This window comes from Vidua chalybeata, chromosome Z, assembly GCF_026979565.1.
Source record: "Vidua chalybeata isolate OUT-0048 chromosome Z, bVidCha1 merged haplotype, whole genome shotgun sequence".
Classification (NCBI taxonomy): Eukaryota; Metazoa; Chordata; class Aves; order Passeriformes; family Viduidae; genus Vidua; species Vidua chalybeata.
Window position 1 is genome coordinate 40,143,052 of NC_071570.1, and position 23,373 is coordinate 40,166,424.

Below are 23,373 nucleotides of genomic sequence, written 5' to 3' on the forward strand. Positions count from 1 at the left end.
GCTGTTGAGATAGCAACAGCAGCAATGTGTTATTACTATGCATGTGTGTATATATATATATCTGTATGTATATATGTGATATATACACACATCTATGTTTTGTGTGCACTTTTGTGACCTTGTAGTTCTTGTATCTCCACAAAAGTTGGTGTCACTTACAAGAAAAAAAAAATTCACATTTCCATCTGTTTTTTTAGCATCAGATTGGCTCAACTTGGGTATTCATGCTGCAGTATTTTCACCTCAAAACCATGTTGATTTTTTACATAACAGAAGTATATGAAGGTAAGTTCACAGAACACAAAAAGAGACACAAGATAGATCATTATACATTCAGAAATCCTTCAGATGTGTTCCAAAAGAGTACAGATTCCTTAAAATAAGAAGATAATTCAAGATTTCTTGGAAAACAGGGAAAGAGTTTGCAAGTCTGAGTGGCAGGATATATTTGCAGTACAGGCGTTTCATCTTTTCAGCCTGTAGGTGGGACTGTGTTTTCAGCGAACCCATCTGTGAAAAAAATTCTGAATTGGCATCAGGCAGCTCAGGCTGCTGCTAATGCTAGCTGGAGCGAGTCAAGTGATTCTTGACTTGTATTTGAGTTATTTCTGGGGAGAAAATAGCCTGTGTCCGAAATTACTTTAGTTCTTAATGGGCTATTCTGAAATCTCTGTTCTCACTGCAGTCTGTGGGCATTCTGCCTGCTACAAATCTGCAACTGCAGATTTGTTCCTATTAAAAAGCATTTATGTAGCTTAAAAAAATAATGTCTGTGGAGAAATGTTGAATTTATAGCTATGGAAAATGCTGTAAGTGAACTGATGATGGTGTAGTGACATTTTGAATTGGGATTAACAAGTAAATTCTCATACTTAACTTCTTGGCTCAGAAAAAATAAGTCCATCACAGGCTGGGATTCTTCTTTACAAAAACACTTAGGGTAAAGGGGAACAGAAATGTTTATAGCACTCTAGGCCCACAGAGACACTGATTCCCATAACACTGAATGCAGTTTCTCAGGTGAGCAAGAACCACATTCTGTGGGCCAAATGTTTTTATGAAAACACTGAAATTGGACTCTGACACTACTACTGTTACACAGTACTGGCTCGATGCCTTTTGTTTCTTGTTTTGCCTCATGCTGGCCCTGCTTCTCCCACTCTTATTCCTTCTCAGCAGTACTTTACCTCACAAGGAGCAGCCCATGTAAAGGGACAGCAGTCCTGTGATTTATGGGGTTACTATCTCTTCTGTTGTGTTTACACAGCTTACGCTGAAATAAGACAGCTAGGAGGGTATGGAGCTCACATGTAAAATGAAAAAGATACTCTGCTGGGGGAAGTAGGAAATCAAGAGAGAACCAACCAGATTTTAGTGCTGTAAACACATCTGTTGGGTCACCATAAAGCAAAGACTACAAAGATTAGCATTTCAAAATGTGTCTTAAGAAAATGTTTTTGCAAGCTTTGTGGTAAAGATGGCTGGCGCGTTGTATATTGTACCATTCTGTTTAATCTCCTCTATGTTACACGGAGTCATTTACAACAAAAAATGCCTGACATAACTTACAGCACAAGAACACACAAAACCAGCTTCACCAGGGTGGATGTTTATGTAATCTTCAAGATTACTCTGAAGTTTGATTCAGTAATCAAATAAAACTACGAGAGGCACATTTCTCAGAGACACTACCCATCTTTGAATTTCTGAGCTTCTTTATTTTACCGAGCCTTGTTAGATAAATGTTGACGATTATTTTTGTACATCATGTTATCTGCTGTTTTCATTCCACTTCTCAGTTGTAATTGCACAAGCACTTTGAGCTTTCTTTTTTTAATTAAGGCATCTTAAAGGTGAGCAGATGGTCACCACAGGAGTGCAGGTTTCCCATTCACAGCCTGCATAGCGAAGGCAGCAACAAAAGTTCAGTTTACACATACTGCCCTGACAACGACCTCTGTGCTGAACTAAACAAACCCCTTCTGTAAAGCCAGGAGCAGTTCTCTCCCCTTTTGAACACAAACCTAGCACTCTCTAGCAACCATAAAACATCAAACTGTGCAGCCCTGCCCTGGCTTTCAGAATGCGTGCTGCTGCAGGGCACACAAAGCTCCATAGAGCGCCATCCTTTAGGATGTTGCAGTCAGAAAGCATCAGGTGTTCCAAAGCCTCTTTCACAAAACATCTTGCACATTTCACATCACTTTATTCCAGAAAAGGCTAACAAAATCTGAAGCAAGTAGTTTTAGGCCAGTGAGTAGAACTGAACAGGGATGCTCTTATGTCTAGGCAGTGTTGTCCCAGTAATTCCAAAAGTTCTTTTTTTTCCCAGTAAAATTATCTCAGACCTCTCCTTCACTGGGGTTAAACTTTGTTGCTTGGGGCATGAAACTCTGTCTCTCAACTCAGTGGGAAATGACAAAGCCCGGCAGGCAGACCTTCTTTGCACGGGGGGCTCAGAAAGATTCCAAAGGGACACATGTAGGGGACACAGGTAGGGGCCACAGATCCACTGTCAACTTCGCCGCAGGCTTATGCTGTGCATGGGCACCTTTCCCGGTGAGGAGATGGGAGCAGGGCAGCCCTGCTTGTGCCCTGCCGCAGCGCCCGCCAGGCTGCCGTCTGCATCCCCTGGCGCTGGTGCTGCAAGCCCTCCTTCCCGAAATCCCACAGCCTTGCCGAGCGCCGAATCCCTGAGCCCTCAGGGTGCTTCAAAAGGCTTCCTTATGCAGTAAAAGACAGCTTAAGCAGGCTGGAACAACCCCCAAAAAGTATTTAAGAAAAAAATGGAAGTGCAATGGGATCCTTTACTCCCCGGGCCCTTGTGCGGAGACTCGCTTGGCAAGGGAGGGCAGCAGCCGAGTAGGAAGGTAGGCGAAACACACACATCAATGTTCGATGTATGCGATAAGGACAACCCCCGCTCGCCCGCGGAGGTGTGCGGGGCGGGAGGGCCGCAGGGAGAGGGCGGGCGAGAGGGCCGCAGGGAGGAGGTGGGCGGGAGGGAGCGCCCGAGCCGGCTCCTCCCTGCGCACAAACCCGGCCGCGGCGCGCCGGGCGTGCGGAGGCGACGCCGCCGTTCCCGCGTTACTTAAGCGGGGAGGGCGCAGCCTGGCAGCCCCGCGGGGATCCGGCGTGGGGGGGGGGGGGGGGAAGTGAGCACAGTAGTAGTCGTCCATCTATAAGAGAACGAGAAAAGCAGAGCCGAGATGCTCCGTCCGTGACCCGCCAGCGGGGTGGGGAGGGGCAGGTTGTGAATCCGCCAAACACCTGAGAAATAAAGCACGACCGAACAATTTCGAGGCGGGCGGGGAAGTGGGGGGCGAAAAGTTTGCCGGAGCTCGGGCGCCTCCGGGGGGGCGGGCGCGATGCCGCCCTGGCTGCTCGGCAGTCTCTGCTGCGTGCTGGCGGCGCGGGCGGCGCTGGGCGAGGAGGAGGAGGAGAAGCTGATCCGAGTGCTGGTGCTGCTGCCGCAGGACGACGCCTACCTCTTCTCGCTGAGGCGGGTGCGGCCAGCCATCGAGTACGCGGTGCGGAGCCTGCGGGAGAGCGGCGCGGGTCTGCCGCCCGGCTACGCCTTCCAGCTCACTTACGAGGACTCGGCGTGCGGCAACCGCGCCCTGTTCAGCCTGGTGGACATGGTGGCCCTGCAGCGCCGCCGCCCCGACCTGCTGCTGGGGCCGGTGTGCGAGTACGCGGCGGCGCCGGTGGCGCGGCTGGCCGCGCACTGGAACGTGCCGATGCTGTCGGCGGGCGCGCTGGCCGCCGGCTTCGGCGCCAAGGGCGGCGAGTACTCGCACCTCACCCGCGTCGCGCCCGCCTACGCCAAGATGGGAGAGATGCTGCTGGCCCTTTTCCGCCACCACCAGTGGAACCGCGCCACGCTGCTTTACAGCGACAGCAACCCCGAGCGCAGCTGCTACTTCGCCATGGAGGGCGTCCATGTGGTCTTCCAGGAGGAGGCTTTCCACATGGCCGTGCACAGCTTCGACGAGACCAGCCGGCACCTCGACATCGACGACGTCGTCCGCGCCCTTCAGACAGGAGAGAGGGGTGAGTGGCGGCGGAGTGCCGGGCAGGGCTCCTCCATGGCGTTCGGTGGCGGCTGAGGCGGCGGGAATCCCGCGGAGGGAAGGACCTGCGGGAGGGGAAAAGTCACGGCTCGTCCCCGCCCGTGGGGAAACCCACTGCGGTGCTGCCACGGCAGCCCCGGGCCAGGCATACTCCAACGGATGGGAACGGCAGGCCGGGGTGAAAGCTCTGCCCACAGAGCTTGAGTTTTGCCTCCCGACGGCGTAGAGCGCGGTTTGCCCTCTGGGACCACCTTAGGAGGGCTTTGTGGCATGGTAAGAAATCAGCTTTCTGCTGGCGGTCTGGTTTACTCAAAATTATCCACGTCTGCAGGGCAGCAAATCTGTTGCTTACTCTCTGAGATTTTTGCAGAGACACTGTTCAGGGACTAAACAAAGATGTTTTCCTCTCACCCCACTGTGCCTTTCAGCGAGAGACTTCTGCCATTGGGAGCTCCGTCGACTACCTCATAAATAACAGATGCTTTTAGGGGAAATGGCAATTTCAGGGGATGTGTACATGTGAAACACCTGCATGCATGCCATGATATTGTCACCAACAGATAGCAAGACACAGTGGAGATAAATGGCTTGTAAAACATCTGGGACAGTCATGTCTGGGCTGGTTGAACTGACTGTGCATCATGGAGCAGCAAAGCAAAGTGCTTTAGAACGTGCAGATTTGTAGTTAGATTGCTTTAAAGTGCGATCTAGCAATGTGTGGCTGTATGAGCTTATCAGAAACACCTTTTCTATTAGAGGGTTTTGCATGACTTACTGGGGAAGCCACAGGCTTCCCCAGTAAGTCATGCAAATGCAAAAAGAAAATATGTAATCCAGAAGTGAACTGTAGGGTGAAGTTAAAGTCCTTAGGTATTTTCCAAGAAAGCCATGGATGTACAAAGCCCTTTGTACAATTCTTACATATCTTGTTGTAGAGTGTTAAAATAACACCAGAATTGGACAGATAAAGATCATGCTGTGTGTGACAGGCAGAACTGGTATTATGGTGCTATAGGCTTGCAGCCTTGCACTGCTGATGTTAAGCTGCTGTGAAATCATTAACATGCCGGACTGTGTGAGATAACTGAGGTCTGACAGCATAGGGCTTTTAATTCCCTATTCATTGAGGCAGGTGCTTTAAATAGAGCTTTCCTTTTAAGTATCATTTGGGGAAATATAATGAATGGAGAGAAATAAATGTGTCAGTGCTGGAGGAAACCACAGTGTGGGGAAAGATGCTTGTCAAATGTGTGTGTGTGTGGCTTTCCTGATGCTGAGAGCATTGCAGCATGCTTACAGCAGGAAAAGACAAGTGTTCACCCCAGCCCCACTCTTCACACCATGCTGACAGTCCAGGAAGAGAGCTTGCTTTCAGCCTGGTCTGAAATGCTTTGCTGAGCTGCAACATTTGATCTTTCACAATTCTTACAACTTGCAAATGACTGAACAGAAGCAGTCCTCTTCTTTCTCCCCATTGTACCCTGTGGGGTCCCTCCTTCCATTTCACCTCTTTATTAGTTCTCTGACTCCTGCCACTCAAGTGGGGCCCTCCAGCTTCCACTTGTGCCTTTCCGTCCTTAAAGACTGACTGCAGGACTCACCTGGCAGATTCTTTGGCCCTGCTGCTCATGGCATGTTTCAGGTTACCACAATATTTTAAGAGTTCTACACTACGTGGAGGGTGCACCAGATGAGGTCTGAAGATCAGTAAAAGTCTTTATATGTTCTGGGGACTCACTGGAGATCCCCCAGCAGGACTTGTGGGCAGCAGCACACTGTCCAGAGCACTTTCTAGAAATATTTTTGCTTGGTTGGTTTCTGTTTTTTAATGACTCCTGTGTCACACGTGCTGTGACGCTGTCCTTGGATCTAAATCCTCACCTTCTCTAGCTTTCAAAGACTGCTGCTGTTTGGTTCCCACCTGACTGGTCAGCCTTCACTGAGCTCACTGACTGGGAGTGGACTTTCGAGCAGATACAGGATTCTTGCTTGAAACTCTCCCAGACCTGGGACAAAAACTGCCCCGCTAGCTGTCCTGTGGGGACAGCTGTCCTGTCCTGCTAGCAGAACAGAGGCTGGCTTCAGGGGTTAGGTTGCTGTTGACTGGGGGTTTGCACTGACCTCTCAGATGCCTGGGAGGAAGAGGCACACTCAGCCGTTCACCCCTGTGCACCAGGGACTGCATGTTCAGTCCCTGTAGCCATGCGAAATATCTGAAGTCTTGGAGCCACAAAAAATAATGATGAAAATTGATAATTAAAGTTATGTATTTGTCTACAATTAGTTTGATTAGTAGTTCAGGCTTCCTTATAGGCTCAGGTAAGCCTGCTGCAGAGTTCATGTTGAAGGCTCAGGTTCACAAATGCAGGCCTGTGCTTAATGTATAAGCATGTAGTCCAGGGGATGTGTGTAGCAAAGGGAACGCTTATTCCTTTAAACTGGAATTAAACTCTAAAGTATTTTCAGGATGAGTCAATAATCCTAGTCAATAAATTCAGTATATTAGCATTAGAATTACTGTGGTCTGTGTGTATTATGGTAGAGGGAGAACATTTTGTATGGGTTTGCACATACACATTTGTACGTACACGATGGTAAGGTACAGATGCAGATTAAATATATAATTTACAGTTTTGGAAGATGGTGAGAAACATATCTATAGCTTATTCGCTTCAGAATCTTCAAATATGTAATCTTTACTTTCCTGCTGGGTTAGAAACCCCTTCCAAACAGTTAATATTACTTCCCTTACATTCCTTTAGAGGCTTACAAAATATGATTTAATGTATGTTAAAGTAGTTCGCCACACACTCTCTTTTATTCCTTTTGCTCAATGTCTTTTATTAGTATGGTGGGAATCCCTTTGATTCCATCTGCAGATTACAGTTTTATGATAGAAGTGACTTACAAAGGCAGAGTCAAGGAAGATTGGGAGGGCAGCAAGGAAACATTTCAAAAGGAAATCTCTCACCTATACTGAAATTAAGAACAGTGAGACAAATTCATTCCTGACGTGCATCTGGAAAATATTTGGTCCAAATTTTATTGTAAGAAAATTTTTTCTTGTTCATTTTCCTTCATGCTAATATACTTAACAATGGTCATGAAATATGTCTTGCTCTGTTGCGCTGGAAATTATTGTATTACTCTGCCATAATCAGTAGGACAGAGTTATGCATGGTATAATTCTCCTGAAGCATGGGGTTGTACTGAATATGACTCACCCCAGCAGCACATATGGAGGTTTAAGCCTGTGATGGCATCCAACCAGAAAGGCTATGGGAGAAGTTTCATTGTGTGCGAAAAGATTTGGCCTGTTTGGTGTTTTCATTTCTTAAAATAGAAAACACTTTCACCCAGAAGAGCCAAATGTGGTTTTGATTATTTTTATTGTTGAGTTGAAAATATTTGTGTATATTATTGTAGCTTTTGAGTCGTGCCATGTGTGGTGGCATTCTTGGAAATGTGCGTGCAGTTAGTTTTGAATCACTGTTCTGACAGGATCTCTTACGCATCTGCTGTAGGATACAGTCCTGAAGCACACACTGATAAAATACTTTGCTCCTCCCTCTGATATCAGGATCTTCATACCTGTAGCCTTGAAAACTGATGTAAAAGCTTACAGTGTAACTTGCTCTGTGTGGGAGTTTTTTCCGCGTTGTTGAAGACCTCACATGTTGGGATTCTCCTTTCCTTTTGCAGAAGGAAGGAATAGCAAGGGCAGTAGTCCTCCTGCCCATCATATTTGGGAAGAGACCTAGCAACCACAATCATCACAGTGGGGCCCATGGTGCCCACACAGGGCACACCTGTAGGTCTCATCATAGCAGCAGAGCCTCTGCTTAGCTATTGGCCCATGATGAATGGGGCTCTGTGGTGTTTGTACCCACCTTTAATCTTCATGCTTATGAAGTGGTCCTTGGTTTTCCCATTTATTAACATTAGGCATTGTTAATAATAGGCATTGTTGCCTAGGCTTATTGCATGGTCTCTGGAGAGGAAATCATGTTCTGGAAAGATTCATACCACTGTCCCTGCTGCATAAGGGTTACTCTCCTGTAAGTGCAGAGAGGCAGCAAAATCTAGGACAGGCACCTAAATATTAGGTAGCTGAGGTGTAGGCAAGTACAGTCTACATCAAACTGTTTAATAGAATGGAAATTGAAATGGTAAGGTCATGGTATCTCCATCTTTGTCTTATGTCTGCTTAGAAATAACAGCAGAAGCTTGTGATTGTGGTCTAGTCTACAAATACATGTAGCTAAAGAAATCTGGAGCCAGAACTTTTACCCCTTTCTGCAGGGGTAAAAACCCAGATTACACAGAGGCTCTATTTAATTATCTTCAGAGGAGACAAGAAAAGAGGAAGCCTTTCTGTGTTCATTACCTGTCTTGTCAGCTCTTTGGGAAATCAGCTTTGTTTGCAATCTGTGTTCTCATGTTTGTTGCAAAACAGTGAGGACAGCTGGGATCATTGGCTCTGGCAGTATTCTTGCTTCACAGCCTGTTCTCTGAAGATCTTGAGCTATCTTCTTATCTATATTTCTCATTTTCTTCCAGTTGTAATCATGTGTGCCCGTGGTGACACTATCAGGAACATCATGTTGGCTGCTCATCGGCAAGGAATGACCAATGGGGACTATGCTTTCTTCAATATTGAACTCTTCAACAGCTCATCATATGGTAATGTTTTTCTTGCCCAAGTGTGTTGCAAAGTCTTTTGTAAGCTTGGTAGTATTTTTAGATTTGTTAGCCTCAAAACACGCAGCACTGAGTCCCAGAAAACACCACTGTCTCTCCCTGCTGTTGCAGTTATCTTCCACTTGGGCTATGGTGTTGTAGGAAATAAAACAGACCTTGTGGCTATAGTTGCTACTGGGTAACAAGATGCCAAATATGCTACAGCGATTACTTTTTGGGGAAGTAGCTCCAGACAGAGACATTGGTTATGGTGTGGGTGCCCCATTCTGCAGTGTGTGTGCTCAGGTGTAGGTGATTTGCTCCATCCCCAGCCTTGTGACTGCCAGCTCTCAGGGTGGGGGCATTCCTGGCAGCCTGGTGACCTGTGGGCTGAGCAGATGGCTGGAAGGGGTAATTAGCAACCATTGTGGGCAGCTGCAAGGATTGGTTCTTCAGAAATCACCTCTGTGCTGGGACATCTACACATCTAATTTATTTATCTTTTGATCACAGACTCTGTCTGCAAAAATATTCAGCCATGCTATGTTAAAGGGAAAGCACTGGATGGGACACAGGCAGTCCAAATTTTCTAGAGCAGAATGAATAAAAGTGGCTGTTTACACCCATAAGTAAAATGAGTAATTTTTGTCAAATTAAAGCATAACTTCAAAATGTAAATGAAATGTATTTTCTTTTTGAAATATACCTAATATACCAGTATGCCAAAATATAATTGTAACTGCATGTTACATCAGTGCATGGCAGGGACTATACCTGTTGTCAGCTGGTGCAGCTGCCTCACCTAAATTCAAAGTAATATTGGAGCTATGTGTTTGCTGAGATCATACATCAGATGGCTGAAGCCAGGGCAGGTTTTGTTGAAGTATAATGTGGCTCTTAAAAGGAGCAGATTCTTTTGCAGATGTAGAGAAAATAATTTTCTCCATGCAGACTGCTTTAACTAATCCACTACAATAACAAATTAATTTCAAGTTAAAAACCAAGTAGAAGTTGAGAAAAAAGGCAAAGTGTGGGGGTTTACTTTCTTAAAGCTGCAAAGGCTGACCAACAGAAACAGCTGACCAACCTTTTAAAAAGGTTAATTTTTTAAAAATTAATCTGTTAACTGGAAGTACTTTTGCATAAGCTTTCTGTTACTCATCTACTACCGCTGAAATTATTTCACAGTAAACGGCGCTGTGTGTCACACTGTATAATGAAGGTATGTAACTCTATAAATTCAGAGATCTAGATATGTACAGTAGTACAGATACTGCTACATATATCAAGATTAGCTAAAGAATGCCACATTTTGGCAGGTAAGAAGGAAATCACTCAAATATCTAAAACATGAAGTTGTAGATCAAGGTCAAAGCCAATGTGGGAGCCTCATTACCACCCTCCTTTGTGTCACAGGTAGTTCAGTCTTCTTGCAGTTTTTCTGAAGGATTAATGAAAAATGTCTGGCTTTTGATGCAGTGTAGTTAGAATGTGACTTTTCCTGACATTTGTTTTAAACCAATTTTTCTGCTTGTGGATGTGTTTCCCATGTAGTGTGAAATGACTGTGCATCAGAAATTGACTTTTGTGCAGATGATCATTGCTTGTGAAAAGCAAACACAAGTGTAGAGGAATTCCCCCAAAAAATCCTTGTTCCTTGTGCCTGCAGATACTAAGTTTTGTATTTCATAAAATCTAAGAGTGGGTGTGATAGGGCAGTTGGCACTGTCTTTGTGTTCAGATGACTTTATTGCAGTTTTTTGTTGCCCTCTGTTCTGAATATTTCTGATTTTTCAGAAGACCAGACTTATTAAATGCCAAGACTGCAATAATTGTACACAAGTATTGTAACAAGATGACCTCCCACAGAATGATCCATGAAGGAATTTAAATATGTAAATTATCCTAGGAACGCTGTTATGCAAGTTAACCTTTCCCAGCCCCAGTGTTGGGATTTAAAGAAGGAATGTATGGTGTCCAGGACAGAAAGTTACTACTAGCACTACCATATTTTTTTTAAATTCTTTTTAAATGTATATAATCTCAATCTTTTTAGCTATTTTCATTTGCAAATGCAAAACTATAGCAAAGCCCTCCATGCTGTAGTCTCTGCTGTACTCCTTGAATCCAGCTCTTCCAAAATACAGGTGCCCAGCTGGGGCAGAAGCTGTTCAGCTTTGAGGCTTCTGCAAGGCTTATACTCTCTTTTGGGGAAGGTAGCAAGATGTGCTTGCTTACAGCTGCCAGATGTACATTTCCTTCTCTTTGAAAGCAGATAGAGGTCAGCTGCAGGCACTGCAGGGAAGAATGGCCAAACCAGACAGTGGGATGTTAGCTGCTATCCAGTGTCTCCATTGGGTGTGATGAATAAGGTTCTGTGTAAGTGATTTTGACCTTGTATTGGGAAATAAATCCCTCAACCAAGGCACATATATCTAGAGCTCCCTCCTAAAAAAAAAAATCACTTTTAAAAAATAGCAAAGTTCCTGCTGTGTGTAAAGATTATAGTCCTAGGTGGTCTGGGCTGTGGTAAATAAGGCTTTCCTAGGGTGGACAAGAGATGTGGAAAAGGTGTCTCCTGCCTTGTGTGGGGACTGACAGGAGCTGCCCTGGATCCAAAAACTGCAGGAGAAAGGGCTTATCCCCCAGAGAAGTGCAGGACCTTTACTCCTTCCCTTGTGCTCTCTGAGGAAGCAGAGCAAATCTAGCCAGTTAAGTCCCAGCAGCAGTACTGGGAGGACAAAAAGCAAGCTCTGTTTACCTGCTTCAGGTCCAAGAATTTGTTCTTGCAGCTGTGTGATGCAGCTGGGGAACACTGTGCAGGGAAAAAAAGCCCCATGGATTTTTTACCTGTACTCCATCTCCCTTAACATCTCTGTAACTTGCTTCTCTTTGTCAAATTACATTGTGGTTCTCAACCCAAGCAAAATAACGACATCCTCTCTGATTTCAGGTTTCTGTGTGCCTCCAGGTTACCTTGGGAATTTAGCATTAATTTTGTCTTGGCTCATTTAACCATAATGTGGTTTGTTGTTGTCGTTCAAAAAATAAAGTCTGTCTAGCATTTAATTAATTGTAAACATTTAAAGGCTCACTGCTTAGGGCTACCACTGTTCCCTCTAGCCTTTTTTAGTTATCATTTACATCAGATAGCACAAAACCTGCTCCAGGACAACATGAACCTTTTCACTGACCTCCTGAAGCTTTCGTTCAGGATCTCAGGGCCTGCTAAGGCCAGGGTATGTTTGTAAGAAGAACTTCTTTCCTAATAAACAACCAATCAGCTATCCTGCTTTTTAAAAATGTGGTTTCTTTACTGGTGGTCTTAGTTAAACTGTTCCCTTGCTGTGACACAAAACACATGTAAATACAGTGTAGGCGCAGGATTCCATTTTATTTTTATATATTCCTTTCCCATTAAAAGCAGTGCTGGTCTGGCAGCTATGGCACACATGGTTTTTCCTTAACCACAGTGGGAAAGCTGCACCATCTGCCTCCCATTCAGGGTGATGATCATGCTCTTGACTTTACTGGTGCCTTTCTGACTGTCCAAGAGGAGTGACATGTAACAAAAACTTTGCGCATGAATCCTCCCTCATTTCTTCTAACTTAAATATCTCTGCATTTGAGATATGGCACATATGTTTGGCTCCAAGATACCATCTCACACTTAGGATTTATTCCACCCTTTTAAAATAAGCAAACACAGTGTGGAAGTAAAATTGTCCTTTGGTTTGCACGTTTACTTCTTAGTTATTCCTCGCTGCCTGGTTTCCTGCACACCTTGAAGAAGGCCATCTCTCCATTGATCAGAAAAGGGGACTTCTGGATGGAAAAAGGAATCCCATAATGATACCTAGTTTGGAAATATGCTTGTTTCTCTCTTTAGGAAATGGCTCTTGGCGAAGAGGAGACAAACATGACCTTGAAGCCAAGAAAGCATACTCATACCTCCAAACTGTCACTCTGCTGAGGACTGTGAAGCCTGAGTTTGAGAAGTTTTCCATGGAGGTGAAAAGTTCTGTTCAGAAGCAAGGTCTTCATGAAGATGACTATGTAAGTACTTGATGGCAGTCTTCAGATCATAGCATCTTCAAAAGCATGCTCCTAATTAAAGCAGAAGTGGCAGTGAGACCTTATCAGGACATAATCACCTGGGCTCAGTTGCAAAAGTATGCTGCTGCACATATAATTTTTTTTTTTTTGTGGATAATGCAAATTACAAGGATAGGCTTGGTGCACTATATCTGTGCACCACCATCTATGACCAATTCATCATGGATGATTCATCTCCTAGTTCATCAGCAGAAGGTTTGGGCAAAGGCAAGTGTCTCTCAATGTACCAGTGATAAATCTTCTTAACAGGCAAAGAAATACAACCTCCTTTTTTGTTTTCTCCCAATAATTAAATGGTTTTTTTAGAATCCAATCTCAGAAAGTTACACTATCTGTATTGCATACTATGAAGTAATCCCTGATGTGAGTGACAAAAGTGGTATTATTTCTCAAAAAAGAATATTTAAGTAGTTGCTGTTTTTATTTTGAACTGTCAGGAATATCAATAGTCCTTGCAAGTTTCTTTAAGCCTTGGGGAACTCCATTGTCTTCCAGAAGTGGGCATGGGAAACTATGCCTTTTTTTAACCTCTCAAAATGTAGGGGGAAAATGCCTTTGAAAATTGCTTTTGGGCTAGTGCTGAGCTGTTGCTAAGCTAGTTCATTAGGCATTTTTGTAGAAAAATCAGTGGAAGCAAAAATGTATAGTACGTACCTGCAGGGATTTCTGCATGCTGATACAAGTACTTCCCAGACAGCCTTCTCCATGGTCCAGTGTCAACTTTCCAAATATAAAGAAAATAGGCTTGAAGAAAGTTTGGTCAGTCCTTAGCTGCAGGAAATGAGAGCCCAAAACTCAAGAAAGCAACCCAAACCCTTCATTTTCCAGCTTTCACTTAGGCTTCCACCTCATCCCTTTGCTTTAAGCATTGTGTCCATCTTTAATTCATCAGCTTGTGCTTGAATGCTATGCTAAAGAATGAATAACCTTTCCTGGCAGTTTATTGTGTATCTTCGGCTACCTTTAGAAAATCTGTGCTTCTTAGAAGTTGAATGTATTTAATTTAAATATTTTTCCTAAAGTGTTACATTTGAATCACAACAGTGGTTTATATTATTCCTGTGATACTTTCAAAATCTAGCCTTTGCCTTTTTTTGGCATGTTTTGTCTTGGGTTAGTGGAGAAAACCCACCTCACAGTTTCAAGGTGCTGCTCTCTGAAGAATCTGCTAAATGAGTTCTGAAGAAGGTCATGGGACTTTAATTTGTACTGGTACTCCCTTTTCTCTGCATGTGTCCTTTTGCAGATTTCACTTAGCAAGCTATGTCCTTTGAAAACTTGCTATGTGCCTTTGGTTGTGGTTGGTGAGAAATGTGATTTTAAATACTTAAGATCCACTCATCTGCAGTATTGTGGCTTTCTTTTAGTCTGGGCAGTGTGACATCTCCCCAGATAAGAAAAGCTGAGAGCTCAGGCTCCTGTCTGTGGGCAGTTTGGAGGCAAGCAAGAGGATGCATTTCTCTTCTTTAGGGTGGGGACCCACTGCAAACCCTGGGCAGTGCTGACTGGGGCTGCGTAGCCCTGTTCTTGTCAACCAGAATTGGATCTAGGGGAGAGCAAATTCCCCTGTGCCAGCATGGGGGAGATTTTGCAGGCTAATATGTTTGCTGGGGAGACTCCCTCACAGCTGCACACCCACTGCCAGAGGTCCTCTGTTGTCATTCCTCACCTCATGGCTGCTGTGTATGCTGTAGGTGCTCCTGGCTGTCCTGGACCAGCAATGGGGGCTGGCTCCCTACTATGTATCTCATCCTTGACCACCTTCTGCCTGCTTCTGAGGGCTGCCTCTCCCTGTGTCCCATTTCTACCTGTGATCCAAGGTCCTTCACCTTGTTCCAAATATTCCTTCACACAACACCTTGAGCCTTTGCTAGGCCCAGTTGCATAGGCCTCCTTCTGCTGCTGCTTCTCCTACTCGTCTTCCTGTTCTTCCTTTCCTACTGGGCTTTTGTCTTGCTTTACGATCTTTCTTGCTGGGACACAGAGAACATCTTGTGATCTGTGTACACCTACCACAGATTCCTGCCATCTGAAACATCAGCCCTGAGCTCACAGGCAGCCTCCAGTGGTGGAGATCATCAGGATCTGGAGCTCTCTGTAGAGGAAATACAGGTCATGGCTATGGGGGAAGGAGATTTGGTTTCAAATGCAGAGTATCCTGGTATTAGATGGATGCTTAACTAAAGTAGACCTCAGCAGAGCCTTCCCTACCTGCTTTTTCACAGCCTTCTAACAACGGTAAAATAAAATATCTCTAAGAGAGTTAGTTTCTGGTTGCGTATAGCAAAAAAAAAAAAAAAAAAAAAAAAAAAAAGCCATAAAGCCATAGCTGTGTTCCTTCATTAACAATGTGTGAACTTTAACTTTCTGGTTTGCTTTGCGTGGTTTATAATGAATTATATATTTCCCCACTTTGGACAGTGGAAAAGAGATGCATCATATTCCCTTAACTGATTGCCCTGCTGCCCTGTTCAGAGGAGAAACATTTTGGGGCAGCCTTCAGGATTAAGGGAAAAAAAAACCATTCTGAAAACTAGTGGGGAAAAATAAAAAGGCAGACTGAAGGCCAATTCCTTCCCCTCTGAAAAATTTCTGGGTAGTGGGCACACATTAAGTGTGCTTTCTTTGGCAACATGGGAAAAAAGTGTCCTGGGTACATATTAGACAAAGCTGTGTCCTCCCAGGGAAGATGGGGAAGGAAAAGTCCGTGAGCTGAGTGGGTGGGAACGCGACAGAGATGGATTTTGCTCTGCTCCTGAAAACAAAAACTATGTAGAAAGATAATCAATAGTACAGCCCATCTCAAGTCATATCCACGGGTGTTGAAATATAGTCCTCATTCTATTCTGCAAGCTGTGTCCCTAGAGGAGACACTTAGGGAGGTTTGGATTTGAAGCATTCAGTGTGTCTGCTTTTCTGTGTGGATTTTTCCAATGTCATGGGAAAATGGGGCCCCAGGCCCATGGTCTAAATTATCTCACAGTGATCCTAACTCAAACAAAAGTCATTAGTGCTGCCATTTTGTCCTGGCTTCTTGCCAGCGCTAATCCTAAAGGCATTATTATCTACCAAAAAAGAATATAATAAAAATGGAAAATAAGCAGATGACAGAAGGAAAGATAAGAGTGACAGAAAGGGCAAAGTCCTGAAGCAGCAGCTGTCCCACTGCCAGATGCAGAACACATACGACCCTTGGAGGAGTAAGGTCAAAGAGTGTTGGCTGTATTTATCTCCAGCTGTGAGATCACACAGAAAAGAGAAAAACGTGTTTTGGGTATGTCTTTCCCAGCTCAGAAGTTTCTGTTTTTTCTGCGTGGGTGTTATGCTTTGGAAATGGGGAAGGTGAAAGAACCTTCCTCCCTATGAGGGAGCAGGAAAGTGTGGAAAAGACAATTTCTTCAGGAATCTCTCTTGTGAAGTAAGAAGCTTCCTTAAGCACCTTTTAATTAGACAGCATTGAAAATAAGAGTGGCAGAGCGGTTCTGAGAAAGCATCTTGGAAATCTTTGGGTTGCACAGCATGGGGCAATGGTGGTGTTCCCTGACTGCAATGTCAAAATATTAGTTTGTTTGTTCACCAGTCTGAGTGTGAAAGCACTTACTGTCATGTTAATGTAACCCAAAGAACTGTGGGCTGAAGCAATAAATCTGTTCAACCATCATTTCAGCATTCAAGTGTCTCATGGTATTTTTCAAGAAACATCCTGTAGTTTTGTAGAAAGTCTGACCATTTTATTCTGTGCCTACCTGAAGATCAACTTCATTAATAAAATAAGAAAAAGAGGAGGAATGTTTTCAAAAATCTAATAAAATTTGGGGTTTAGGCATGCAGGAGAATTGTTTTAATGCTTTTATACAAATGGTGGCAGTTTTCTTACTTCTGTAATGTTAATGCATTAGCAAGATATTAACAGCAGGGAATCCTGTTCTCTGTAAACCAACTAACATCCTTGGTTTAATTGCAAAACACAGGGCAAGCTCTGCTTGTAGACCTATAGCCTAGTTGAGGCAGACAGCAGTGGGAATTGCATGCAATTACTTGAAGGAAGAATTTAAAACTGTCTCTAAAGGGGTGTATGAATAATTCCCAACACATAGTGTAGTTAAAAATGTTTATGAATAAACAGTGTTTCAGTTGAAGTATATGCATAAGCCATTTTTATTAAATAATGCTGAACACTTAATGAATTTGTGGTAGGGTGAAATTTGGAAGTTCTTAATGCACCTTCTGTTCCTGTCTCAGGCCTAGGATTCAATAAATGCTTTTTTTATGTCCAACCCAGTATTCTGAGCTCAGATGATTTTACAGCCAGGAATATTTGCTCTTCTGAGGTTACAGACCACCCATGGCTTGTTTTTTCTTCTCGTTTAAAAGCTGAAAAGGTAACTAATTAAACAAATATTTCTGCTGTGTTAAGTACATGACAGCATTGTTCACAAGGTGGATGCATGGGTTTTTTTCCTACCCACAACCTTTTTCACCCTGAAAATGAGCATCTGGAGAAGGGGACTGAAGCCTGATTTGCCAGTAAAGTCATCTCAGTAAAAGAATGAGCTGTGTAGATTAATTAGATCTGCAAGTTGCTACTCCCTATTAGAAAGGGGAACTGTGTTTTATTTAACATTTTCAGCCCTCTGAAAGGAGAAACAGTGCACTAAAGAGCAACCTTTTTAGCTCCAACAGTTAACTACAAAAGCTTCATGGGAGGTAGCTGTGCTCGTAAACTTTATCATCTCATCCATAACATCTGTGCCAGACTCTTCCCTGTGTGTATTCCTTACATCAGCCTTTTAATTAGGATTGGACATCAGCTAAGGCTGGGAAAGTGAGCAATTCAGTCTTGTAGCTATGATGCTGAAAATGTAACTTACTCAGCAATGTCCTTCTCACTTGTCTTTTTTCAGGCACAGGCAGGTGAGATTAATGTCAGACAGTCCTTTGTGTCTTCTGACTGGCTAAGGATGGGAGAGAGTTTCAAGGAGATTTAAGGGGCGAAAAAAAAAAAAAAAGAACCCCCAAGCCCTGCCAGGGAATAATTTGTTCAAATGAATGGTTCTATTCAGCTGCTGGAGTGCTTTGCTAATTGTGTTCGAAAGAATAAAAGCAAACCACAAGCTGCTTTCAGCAGCCGGAAAAAATGGTTTCATGTGCCAGCTTATTAACAAGACGAATTCTATTAGTAAAACATATTTAGGATTTTCACGACCAACCCTTCACCCCTTGGAGTTAATGAGAGTGCCTTTATTTTCTCTAAGAGGAGTATTGACCTGTGTACTGCTAAATTTGGTGAATAGAGCAGACACTTTTTTTTCCCCCACGAAGTTAATGCTTTCTCAGTGTATGAAAGACTGGTGTCATCGATGGCAGGGTCTTAGGCAAAACTACAGTGTAATAGAAAGTTATTTGCCAGTAACAGATGTCATAAAAGAAAGAAATTATTCTTCTCTCTTCCAGTAGATTTGTTTCGTTTTTCTAGCCTATCTAAGCATATTTTTGAAGCTGTCTTAAACCATGGAGGGGATAGTGTAAAATTGTGTGTATATCTGGAAATAGTAACATCTGAACTTTTTGGGAATGTAAAAGTTTGGAGTTGATCTTCATGGTTATGTTGTATATTTTCCATAGTCCTATGTTTTAAACTTGGATTTCACAGATATTCACATTCCACTTTTCTAAACAGGCATTCAGAAATCTATGGGTAAGGCACTTTTTGAAGTACTTGCTAGAAATATACCTTTTTTTCCACTAATTTCCACAATATGTCCTCCTGCAAAATTCATAGCCTTTTTCTGGTTTTAGTGCTTCTCCATGCTGTTTGCATTGCAAGTAAACCAAAAGCTAATTTGTCCCATTGAGGTATTGTTTCAATATAAATTCGTAGGATTTTTGACATTGGTATAGAATGGTCTTCAGGCTGGGCTCTGAGATGTTTGAATGAAGGAAAAGGTAGACTATCTCATTTTGTATAAAATGTCACTTGAAAAATGAAATACCTTTGCTTAACAGACTTTTTAGCAGTCACCTTCTTTTTCTGTGAGTCTTATTCTCTGAGTATCTCATGAAAATATCACTGAATTGGAAGTTTCCTTATTTACTGAAAGAATATTCAGCTCAATAAGGCCTGAAGAGGAGGTTTAGGTGTGTCTGTTCTATTTCAGGATGGTGTTGCAGCCAGCAGCAGGGTCCTGGGCAGGCAGTTGGAAACTGTTTTGTACTTGCTAGATGGCTGATGTGATGCTTCAGCCTCAGCACCTTGGGTGCTGTGGAGGGTTCATCTTATCTGTGCTGGTACCTTCACACTGTGGTCACACAGACTGGGTTAAGAGTCCATCCAGTGTTTGAATTCTGTCTAAGCCAAGCAGTTTAATCAGAAGGTTTGATTATGAGGGTGGCAGGAGGAGTGGAGAAGGAGCCATGCTTTGTTTTCTTTAGGGATGTAAAGGAAGAACAGGTTTTCAAGGCCAGAAATGTGAATTCCGTGTTTGAGAGCACCAGGGTGGAAGAGTTGTTGTCTCCACACTGAAGTGGTCCAGGAAAGCTTTCTTGCACTCATTTGGGGTATTGGTATGGTGTAGGTGATTCTGAACAACAGCGGGGCAGGGTCTAACTTTGTGATATTCGCAAGTGACAAGTCTTCTGAAAAAAACAGTATAAGTGCCAATCATTAACACCTCAAGTCTGAGATCTCCTCTTGTGTCAGCACATTCATTTCTTGTGGCTGAGTGCTCGGAGGCTAAGATGAACCTAGCTCTGGGAAAGGCTCATTCTCCAGAGGGGAAAAAATCTTTTAACAGAAGGGCAGGCCAGTCCAGTGGATGAGTCCGGTCACCCTGGTGTATGAATGTTGGCAGAGCCAAGACAAGCAGCAGGGCTTGGGTGTGCTCCATTCTGTTGGGCTGTAAGAAAAGGTCAGTGTAGAATGTGCCAGCTCTGATTTTTTTATTCTTCTTTCAGGGGATATTTAGCAATTTTGCTAATGCAGAGGGGGTAATATAGTCATCCTGTGAGAATGGGCTGTGTGAATAGAGGCAATGGTGTTCTTGTGCATGCAAGGAGGCATAGGGACCTGCAGGAGGGTACTCAAAACTTTCCTTCCCTCTTTAGCAGATAGTTTTTTTCATTAGGAAGAGTAGTCTGGGACAAAAAGGAGAAGGTCTAGCCCATTCTAAGAAGAACAAATATATCAAAGCGTATTGAAAAGACAAGGAGTGTCTCTGTCCCAGAGCAAATGAATAAGAGGGGCATGAGAAAGGAGCATGGGACAATGGGAGGAGGGTAGGTGAGGACATCCTTTGCTCCGTGGCTCAGAACAAGGTGACATTCACTGAGCAGGACATTTGCATTTGATGAATGTAAATGCATGTGTACAATGCATCCATTTGGCCCGTCAGCCTGCAAGATACCCGTCAGACTACAAAATACCTTAGAGCACAAGGAGGATCTCAGATGCAAGGAGCTACGAGAGTGAGTCTTTAGTTTCTTGGAGTGGCTGCAAATCCTCAGATTTTGAGGTATTAACTACCATGCTGCTGCTGAAGAGTGGGAGGATGTGTTTCAGGTGTGCAGCTGGAACTTTACTGCCTGCTGACAGATACACACCAATATCTGCTGAGATAGCTGCTGTGCCTCTCCTGTGCTAATGGGATCCTCACAGGGATGCCAGCAAAAGGCTGGTTAATCAGCCAGCTGAACACCTTTCATTAGATAGCCATTATCTGAAAGAAAATAACAAAACCAAATAGTTAATTCTGAAATTATTTGGAATGGAAGCATGACTAATAGCAGCCTGAGGGTTTGCATTAGTTCCATGTCATTAAAATTTACAAGTTCATATGCCCATTTACCCTGGTATTTAATAAAAGGATCATTTGTCATGGCAACTACAGCCTTAGGTGGGCTCTCTTAGCAAATTATTTACTCCCAGCCCAGAGGTCCCCCAGGTCTTAGCAGGTCATACCTTTCCCCCAGCACCTGGATTTCAGTTCCAGGAGTACCTCCATCTCAGGATGCCCTGCAGACAGGGCAGGGGAAAGGTGGAATTCAGATTCTCTAAAAGCAGATTGGACCCTGAAGTTCTCTCATGCTAAATCAATAATAGGAGGCCCAGGGCTTTTAGATGAAATGGGGAGGGATTAAAAGAACTGGTGCCCTGTAGGGTTTTGTAAGGGCTTTACTGCAAGTTCATGCAGTGGGGAGTTGTTACCTGCCTGTGTGAGAATAAGAGGGTCACTTCATCCTGCATTCTCTACCTCCTCTGCTGACAAGGGTGAGGTGGGATGCTGTTCTTATGAATCCTGGTTTTGTGTGCCTAATTTTTGCCTGGTACTGAATAAAGATCTTAGATTACTAATCCCAGCTCCAAGCATACTTTTGAGCTACACGCCACTTCTGGCTGTGTCTAAATCATTTGTGTTTATCCAGCCCTTAAGATTGTAAAGCAAGTGCTCTGCTGGGTAATCTTTGCTAATCTTCTGCAAAGCAGAAATCAAATGGTCCTTTTCATCAGATGTGTTTTTTACCCCATCTAAGATTTTACCAGCCCACCAGCTACTCTAGCATGGGTAAATTCAGTTTGAACACGAGCTGTCTCCAAAGTGATACAGTGATTTTTCTGAGTTTTGCATGAGGACTGATATGACCTTGAAAATTTTTAATACAAAAAAGAAAATATGTCTGTGATTTTTGTGGTTTGGTGATAATGTTGGTAATCCAGAACCCAAAGCAATTGTACATTGTACAAGGATAAACATTTAACAAAAAAATGTCCTTCCTGTTTGTCCTATCTCAGCATTAATTTAAACCAATTTAACTTATTTTAACAAGTGCAACTGATTTTTTCAGATGAGCAACTGTCATCCTGAAAACTGAGATGTTCCTGCTTGTAAAACATTCTTGCCTGCTGACATCAAAAACTTAATATCTAATGAAAGGATAGGTGTGGTGTTTTTTTTTTTTTTTTTGCTGCTAAGTGTTTATCTGCAATTAAAATGTTCCCATTTAAATGCCAGGGTAAAATGTTAGCATTCATTACAACTGTGTAACAAATTATCAGACTACCAATGGGAAATCTTAGAAAAATCTATTTAAAACAAGCATATTTTAGTTTCTGTATGTCTGTGTGTTTTCAGATGAAAAGAATAATTTCTTTAGTATCTCTTGTGTTTCACCACTATGATGAGATGTATAATTTCTGGACATAGTTTTGGAACTCATCATGTGAATAGCCACATAATTTGTTGGAAGGCAGGGAATCCTAAAAAAGTAGGAAGGTTAATTTTATAAATGACAGCTGTACCTTCTATGGTTAAGATCAGTATTCAGGCAGTCACAGTACAGTGCTATGTGCCAGAGATCCTTTGCAATAGCTGTTTATCTGATGTTAGAGATGTAATATAAACATGGGATATTTTACCTTAACTGTAGGAGCACAATACTGTATTCTCTCATTCTATCCTTTACCTTTATAGGTCACCTGGAGCCCTTTAGAGCGAAATTAAGGTGAATAGTATATGTGTAAATCATACATAAAGGAGAAATTTCTCCAAAATTATTGTTCTGTAGGTAGTTGAGTTCTGGTACAAAACAGTTCTGCTCCTTAGATACATCTCCTTAGTGCTCCTTAGTTGCACCCCTTTAAGGGCAACATTACAAGGTAATGCAGGAACCAAAACCACAGAGGGGTGAAGTGGCCAGTAGCAGTTTGCAAAAGAAATCGGGGAACACAATGGAGAGAGCCAGAAATAAATACCACACAGGTTTTCAGGGGGAAAATCTGGTCTAGAAGAGCTTCCTTTTCCTGGAGCAGGGCAGTTCTCAGTTCAGCCTGTCCCTGCTTTGGCCATGCCAGTGGAAATCTGGGGAGAGTCTGAGAGCCCAGTGATGTAAGGCTGTGGGTGTAGTGCAGCAGTTAGAGCCCCTTGATATGAACTGACTGTGGGTAAGGTTCTAACTCTGCTCGGTGACAGTTCCTCTTTTTATGTTTAATGGAAGGAGCTCATTTTGACTGTAGCTGGAAATTTCTGCCCAGCCTGTTAGCAGCAGGCACTGGGGGTTTACAGCCATTTTTTAAGATAACCAAGGAGAGTGTTGCAAGCAATAAACAAAGAATGGGCAGCTTTTGCAGGCAGTGGGGTGGAAGGTTTTCTCCACACCTTTGTATCTCAGTTGCCACTGTAGCCTGACATATTTTAGCTGATATTTCACAGTGCAGCTGCCCTGTAGTCTGGGACTGAGTAGATTTTTGCTTCAGTTCACCATTGACACAATGGAGCAACTTGTGGCTGCACAACCAGATGATTGTGAGTAAATCTACTTGTTGTTCAAGAATGGGATATTAAGAAAAACAAGGAAGAAGGCTTGAAGAATGAGATGAGGTACAATAGCAAAGAAGCTGGCTTTGTGGTTAGTTTTCTTTCCATAGCAAGGAAATAACCTTCACTGACAAATACCCTTAACTCCCTGAATTTGGCTGCCTTTTTAAGTAAATCACGGGTACTGCTTTAAT

General features: G+C 43.3%; 1 protein-coding gene across 1 annotated transcript in view; it reads left to right on the forward strand.

Moving 5' to 3' along the window:
* The first annotated feature begins 3,368 nt into the window (after window positions 1-3,368).
* Window positions 3,369-23,373, forward strand: part of NPR3 (natriuretic peptide receptor 3) — a 37,850-nt gene continuing 17,845 nt past the window's right edge. The window contains exons 1-3 of the mRNA XM_053968779.1: window positions 3,369-4,053; window positions 8,634-8,756; window positions 12,643-12,809. Coding sequence (XP_053824754.1) covers window positions 3,369-4,053; window positions 8,634-8,756; window positions 12,643-12,809 — 975 coding nt within the window. The remainder of the gene's footprint in view (window positions 4,054-8,633; window positions 8,757-12,642; window positions 12,810-23,373) is intronic.